This window comes from Endocarpon pusillum (assembly GCF_000464535.1).
Source record: "Endocarpon pusillum Z07020 unplaced genomic scaffold scaffold2758, whole genome shotgun sequence".
Taxonomy (NCBI): Eukaryota; Fungi; Ascomycota; class Eurotiomycetes; order Verrucariales; family Verrucariaceae; genus Endocarpon; species Endocarpon pusillum.
The window spans coordinates 2,924-10,679 of NW_006916234.1; the positions used below are offsets into that span (position 1 = coordinate 2,924).

The window sequence follows — 7,756 nt, forward strand, 5'->3', positions numbered from 1 at the left end:
ATTCTTATTATAAAGTCTATCTTATTAAAGTTATAAAAGTTATAATCTTAAATATTATACTTTATATATATATTAATTACTAGCCGAAACTATATATTTATTTAGTCAAGATCTTTATAAAGGACTCTCTAAAAGTTGTATATATACAAAAAATGCGTCTTTAGCTCAGGGCAGCATTATATGAAGTTGTATAGTCACTGCTTACTAATAGGCTTTGCATGACACGTCTTGCGTAGAAGATCAGCTATATCTTATATGTGATTAATCCGGGGCGGGAATCCTCGCAAATCCAGGTCAAGGATATGTTATACAAGCGTTTCTTCTTCTATCAAGGTCAAATTATGTTGGGCGTTGCGGTTTTCAGCCTTCGGGGTGCGTCCCTTTATTTGATTGCAGAGGGTACTTTGAGGGACATTATACGTATTTGCAGCACGTCAAATTGACATTTCTTAGTGTGTATAGATAGCCTGGATAGCAAGGAGAATTCTGGCTTCTTAGGATTAAGAATTCATTATATTATTATGTTGTGATTACGTATAATAATTAGAAGATTATAATATAGAAGAAAAGTATGTAGGTCGCTTATATATACAGGTCGCTTGTAAATCACGTTATAGAATTTTAAGAGTTATTAAATAATATTACTTTTAGCTTTATAATATTATTAAATAGCTTTTTATTAATAATAGAAAAAAGAATTAGAAAAAGTTTAAAAATCTACTTCTTTTATAACTTGCTAACTATTTTAGTTATTAATCTCTAATTAACTTTTTCTAAATTTTTATTTTGCATTATAATAAGTATATTATTTATAAACTTATATCTTTAATACTAATTTAATTATTCTTGTAATTATTTTCTTAAACTAAGACTTTTTTATCTTTTTTTATGTTTTAAGCTAAATACTTTTATTATAAAAATATAAATAGCCTGTTCTAATAGAGAATTATAAGAGCTATCTAATGATACTATTTATAGATCTATAACCACAATAATTAGCCTGATACAGCTAATTTAAGGTTTACTCTTATAATTCACTTTTAGTGTTCTTAACGCTAAGGCTGCAGGCAGGTCTTAACGAATTTTGATATTCTTAACGCCAAGGCTGCAGCACTCTTCCATAATTTTGATGTTCCTAATGCCAAGGCTGCAGAAATAACCTTACTGCTAAACGCGGGTATCTCTTAACACTAAACTTAGTAAGTGCTCACGCAGGGGGCAATTCGGGCTCACAAGGGATAGCTGCGAAGTAAGACTCTAAAAATAAGAATAAAAGAGTTTTTCACGACTATTCTAGCCTATGTTAAATGCATAGTGGCTGGATCCTCTGATCATCTTCCCATAATACCAGAATATTAAGGGGAAGGGGATAAGAGCAATACAGACAAATCCCAAGACACTGGTCGCCCAGTCTACAACTAATCCCCTGTACATGTATGTTGCAAACATGGGGAACCCCGCCGCAATGGCTGAACGGATAAATGTGTTGATGGCCACAGCACTGGCCGCGTTCAATAGATAGACATCGACGATATATGTTATACCACCCACTTACACCTTGTCAGCATTGTCCGGTAACATTCACCGAGGAGGTGATCTTACCGAACACCAGTATAATCCCACAACCGATGGGTATGCCAGCAACCACCTGCGAAGGCCATGGCGTACTGGGGTCACTGGTCCATGCGAACAAAAAGAGACCAGCCGGTAATACGAAACTTCCCACTATCATTGGGGGAACACGATCCTCGGGGTTGAGCTTCTTCGTTTGGCTCAAATGTTTTCCGTACCGAATCTTCGAATCAACCGCCAAAATAATACAGGCGAGCAACACTCCAATAAACAAACCAATAAATGGCAATGACGCTAGAGTTGGAGACCAACTTCGTTCAAACTCGAAGGAAAGTGGATATGCTTCGAAGGTTAAATAGAGGATGCCGTAACAGATTGAAATGTAAACAGTCATGACGATGAGCTAGGGTTAAACGTTAGCAACACCCATGCAACCATTAAAAACTTACTATTGGCTCCAACACAATCATGTACATAGGTTTGGTCAGATACTTGGTTAACAATGCTCGCATATCAAGTTTCTGTTCTTCCGATTTCGCATGAAGGGACCAGTCTTTTCTTTCGTGTCGTAGTCTTTCCGCTTTCCACTTGAGCAGAGTGGGTTCAAACGTTTCTGGAGTGGTGATCCATGCAAGAAATGTGAAAAGCGCAGCCATAATCATCGTGATCCATGCCATCCAACGCCAGCCTAGATGACTTTGTGTAATGAATGACCCTATTATCGGTCCTGCCGCTGGACCTGCGAAAGCGGCGCCTGCATACACAGCTGTGGCCATCCCTCTCTCGACCGGTTCCATAAAATCTACGTATATGCCAGCAACGATTGCTAGAGGTGAAGAGCCTGCAACACCGGCAAGGAACCGGCAGATGAAAATGGTCTCGAGGTTTTGAGCAACGCCCACGGGGATTTGTAGGATGATGAAGACTGCCATGCCAGTAAACAATGGTCGAGTGCGGCCGTAGGCCTCGGAAAAAGGACCCCACACGAGAGGACCAAAGGAGAAGCCGAGGACGTAGAGAGACACTCCTAGAATCATAATCTCAGATGAAACCCTGAACTCCTCAGCGGTGACGAAGATGGCTGTAGAAAAGATGGAGGACGCCAACGAGACTGTGAATGTCATAAGTCCAGTTGTTAATACTATCATCCAACGACGCCTCGCCGACATTTGCTTGGGGTGGGCAGGGTCATGAGGGCCGTCCCAGTCTACGAGATCATCATCCTTATTAGGAACGTGTGTTGAATAAATGATTCCTCGTCGGTGCCCACTTCGCACCGACACACTGCACATAAAATTGGTTTTTCTCCACGTTCGTGTCGGGTCTGGGATACACAAGACTGTTCAGCGTCGTGGATAGTCGTCATGGAATCGGGACGGGTTGTGTCCTGACCACTTGTAGATGTCGTGGTTTGATTGTGGTTTGAAGTCGACTGCAGAAGAGCACCATCGCCTCAGAGTTTGCTTGATCCATGGTAGGTATGACTGCTCAAAAGCCTTTCCCATAACTGAGGTCGTGTAAAAGCAGTACAATAGGGAAAGAAATGATGAACAGCGTACTGCTGGTAGATCCTGGTAGAGCGAATTGCGCCTGCAATGATTGTGGATCTAGTCGCTCGCGGTGCACGATCAAGAGGGACATATCGAGGACTGGTAGAATTATTTGAAGGTAGACTTATTCGCAGCACATGCATGAACAGTAGCCGAGGAAGAACTGCCTCTGGTGAAGCTGAAAGTCAAGTTCACGTCAACATGCGGCCAATATCTCCGCTAGGGGCTCCCCAATACGTTCCTACCGGATATGCTGTGAAACCCACCGAGGCAAAATCATGTCTCAATAGCAGATCATCACTGCGCATCGATCGAACAGATGGCCAGGAGAGGGACAGAAGCGACGAAGGGAAGGCGATTAGATCAGCGTTTCAAACGGATTGGTCACGTCAAGACTTCGCTGGAGGGTTGCTATGGCACGGAGTGGGTGATAGAACTTTGGTTTGTGAATCAAAACACCCTGTGGGGCCTTGGCGCCAATGAAGCTATTTCCTCCGGACTTTGTGTTTTCAGATTTCTGGTAGATAGTTAGTGATAAGTATACCACCAATTGATGCTTTGAGCCATACTGCTCCACAACCCTCAGCTTGAGAGTCTCTCCACCGATGATCTCATTTCAGCATATGCTTAAATTATGCTGGGACTAATATCCGCGTCTCCGGATCAGCACTACGGAGTAGTTATATCGTTTTATGCCATTGTTTCAAACCTTATCCAAGCTTGCCTAACGTGTGACTTCTGACGCACTCTGTGGGAGAAGGTTTGTCGTCTAAAGCCGAATTTCCAACGCGAAAGAACATTCTGAAGGAGCGATTTACAACACTTCAAATACTGCCGTACAATAACAAGGTCGAGGCCGTGGATGGGAGCGAGGGCGTCGGATATTCACAGGTAGAGGCAGAAACGGAGGCAGAGGCAAAGGAAGAGGAAGAGCCATCAAAACAAGAATGCTTAATCAAACGCACGACGGTGACAGTCATCATTTACCGTGGAACGAACGTGAAATGGTAGCCTTTAAAGGAGGTGAGTTTAGCGTAATCTGTGGCCACAGTCAAAACAACCTTTGAGGCAAACCAGAGCTGACGATTATTCATGGCGCACTCAAAAATGAGACGATCTTGAACTAGTACGACGTACGCAAGCTATTGCTATCTGACAGTCCATCATACACTGCATGGAGGGATAGCGACATGTGTGAATTTACTTGAAATCCACGGTACAAATAGCGTCAATATGCCAAGAGCTGAATTGCTCGTGCGAAAATAGCTGAAAGGCATAGAAACACAACAGGGTGGTAGAGCTAGTGAGTGGCAGATGGCTGCTTAATGAATGCGCCGAAGCAAGATGCTCATTTTATAAAGTGAGTGTTCATATAATAATCCGCTGGTACGTGGCCAATATTTCTCATCAATGGTAAAGATCATGTTGAATTCTGTGCTAGGATACCTCTCTCTCACAATTTTGCTTGCGCTGCTTGCGACGGTACGGTATGTCGACATCTTATGGCAAAGAAGACGCCTCGCCAGAAGTAATGGCTGTAAACTGCCTCGATCACTCCCTCAGGCAGACAGTTTACTCGGCCTTGGTACAATAAGAGAAAGCTATCACCATTACCAAGAAGGCTCATATTTAAGCCTTTCCAAAGACCGATTCGACCAATTTGGGAACACGTATCGATTCGTTCAACTCGGATCCGCTGTCATCAACACCATTGAGCCAGAAAATGTGAAAGCCATACTATCAACCCGCTTTCAGGACTTTTCAGTCGGTCTCAAACGGCAAACCGCATTTGAGCCTTTGATCGGGCATGGTATCTTTACAGCTGATGGATCAGATTGGAAGCATTCAAGGAAAATGCTTCAACCTGCATTTGCTAAGGATGAACTGAACAATCTCAGTACACTCGAGAGAAATGTGCAAGCTCTGCTATCACAAGTGACTGATCAACCAGTCAATCTCCAGCGAAGCTTTCTCGCTCTGACGATTGATTTTGCGACCTATTTCCTGTTCGGCGAGAGTACAGCCGCGCTTAGATCGCCCGAGTCGGCAGCCAATGCGGAAAATTTTGGAACGGCATTCGATCGAGCTCAAAAGACTGTTGCCAAGTTCTTTGCCCTGGGCCCATTCTCTATTCTCGCTTGCGACCCTCAATTCAAGCGTGATCAGAAGACCGTCAGCTCCTACGTTGACGGCTTCGTCGAGAAAGCGCTTTCATCGCCACAGAACAAGGGAGAGAAAGGCTGTTTCTTGAACGAGCTTTCCAAACATACTCAGGATGTGCCACTTTTGCGGGGCGGTCTGCTTAATATACTTTTGGCGGGTCGAGACACGACTGCTTCACTCCTTTCAAACCTTTGGTTCGTACTGGCCCGTCGACCGGACATTTACGGAAGACTACAAGAAGAGATTCAAGTGCTGAATGGAAAAGCCCCAACACGAGACGACCTCAAAAGTTTGTCCTACTTGAAGTCTTGCTTGGACGAATCATTAAGATTGCATCCTCCTATTCCCAGAAATTCGCGGACTGCAATTCGAGACACAATCTTGCCGGTTGGAGGAGGCGAGGATGAAAAATCTCCCATCTTCGTAGGTAGGGGCACTGAAGTTGGCTACCAAGTGTTTGCTATGCATCGTCGAAAGGATATCTGGGGTTCGGATGCAGACGAGTTTGTTCCAGAGCGTTGGACAAGGAAAGACAGACCCAGACCTCATTGGGCTTATCTTCCATTCAATGGAGGACCACGTATTTGTCCCGGCCAACAGCTTGCGTTGACCGAGGCAAGCTACGTCACAGCCAGATTACTTCAAGAGTTTAAATCCGTCAAGAGCTCGAATGAATCAGGGAGTAGTATCTGCAGTGATGGGTGGCGGGAAGATCTTGGTCTAACCTGTACTACCGCAGAGGGGACGTGGGTGCGTCTTACGAGGAATGCATGTGGGACGTAGTGCTCCAGCAGCAACGCTCTTTCATTCGATACTCGCAGATTTATTCTATTGCTGTCTACAAACCGTCGTCGTTCTTGCAAGAAGTTCGATATGGCAGCAGCGGCACGAATATTGCATCATATCTCTCAAGCTGTCTAGATTGTAGGGGTCCATACCAATATCAAACTCAATCTACCATAATTTGGTCTTCTTTAATGCTGCTTCTGTTCTCTCTAATCGCTGGAGAGGGAGTCGCAAAACCCCATCATGTCAATCCCCCTTGGGAAGTTGGTTCTAGGCTCGGCATTGCCGGTCGCAAAAGTGGGGCAAATATTTAAATCAGGAAGTACTCGAGACACCTTCAAGGCGACCGCCATCCATCCTTCACATGTAACGACATCATATTGACCACCCTGGAAGCACAGATGTCGATCAACTATGGCGGAGAAAGCAGCACATGTAAGGGCATCAATGATCGATCTGAAATTCAGGTGCTCGCGTCAGATACCAGCTGAAAAAATGTCCCACAGCACTGCGTGTCTGATCTTCGGAGATAGAGTTTGACAGACAGATCCGCCCGGAAAGATCTACTACGTCCGAGAGATGCATTTTGATGTAGATCTTGTCGATCAACACTGGGTATTAAGCACGTGCCCTAATGCATGAAATCACTTAGCAGCTTGTCGATCAACACTAATGCATGAAATCACCTAGCAGCTTGTCGAAGCACAAGGTACTAGCCGTGGCCCAATGGGTGGAGCCCTACCTGTTGCAAATGCTGACACCCTGCGTTACTGAGTTTTCACCAGGCTCAACTGTGAGTGAACTGTGTCATTCGTCGGACTTGCATAACCCAAGAGGCTGCCAAGTGCCGGGGTGCTCCGGCCTGCGTTCGTAAACAGCTGCCCGAATACGGTTGGCGTGTATCCGTAAGAAGCGGTAAATACGGAGTATGACAGGTACTTTCTGAAAATAGCTCGCGCTTACTACGTAGCATGTTGCACCGTCCCATTACGGAGTAGCCGTGGCCCAATGGGTGGAGCCCTAACAGGGCCCCACTTGCAGGGGGGTACCCCCCCTACAAGCCCGCGCGCAGCGCGTGGCTCTCACCATAACGCCCATATCAGCGTAACGCCCATCTTGATTTTCTTCCAAATAGGGTGTATTCTTCTGCGTATAGCTCCACCACAGTATGGCCGATTCGAATGAGGATATAGATGAGCGCGTAGAAAAGGCTGTACAAGAGATTCTTGCAGAACGTGAGGCAGGGGAGTTCCCTGTTGTTGCACAAATTGCGCGAGAGCATCGAGTGAGCAGATATCGCGTTCAACGGCGATTAAAGGGGGTAGGGCCTTGTACGAGTCGAAAACCAACAAATTACAAGCTGTCAGAGGTACAGGAGCAAGCGCTTTTGCGATATATCCTATCTTTGGATGAGATAGGGCATTCGATACGCTATGACTATGTCAGCAAGATAGCAAATAAGATGCTCAAGGAGGACCATACAAAGAATAGCCCTACACCTGTTGTAGGCTACTGTTGGGCTTAACGCTTCTTAAATCGACATCCTGAGCTTTATAAAGCAAAGCAGAAGCCCTTAGAGCTTAAGAGAAAGCTTGCTCATGATCCTAATATGGTTCAAAACTGGTTTGAGCGCTTTCAAGCGCTTCGAGAAGCGTATAACGTTTTTGACGAAGATATCTAGAATT

General features: G+C 44.9%; 2 protein-coding genes across 2 annotated transcripts; one reads left to right on the plus strand and one right to left on the minus strand.

Annotated features, from left to right (window-relative positions):
- Nucleotides 1-1,293: 1,293 nt before the first annotated feature.
- On the minus strand, nucleotides 1,294-2,741 carry EPUS_09447 (uncharacterized protein; the record flags this gene model as incomplete). The annotated part of the gene is made up of 3 exons (XM_007804068.1): nucleotides 1,294-1,550; nucleotides 1,603-1,975; nucleotides 2,022-2,741. 3 exons carry the CDS (start codon nucleotides 2,739-2,741, stop codon nucleotides 1,294-1,296), a joined length of 1,350 nt encoding a protein of 449 aa, XP_007802259.1.
- A 1,791-nt stretch (nucleotides 2,742-4,532) lies between these two features.
- On the plus strand, nucleotides 4,533-6,068 carry EPUS_09448 (uncharacterized protein; the record flags this gene model as incomplete). The annotated part of the gene is made up of 1 exon (XM_007804069.1): nucleotides 4,533-6,068. One exon carries the CDS (start codon nucleotides 4,533-4,535, stop codon nucleotides 6,066-6,068), a length of 1,536 nt encoding a protein of 511 aa, XP_007802260.1.
- Nucleotides 6,069-7,756: the final 1,688 nt, after the last annotated feature.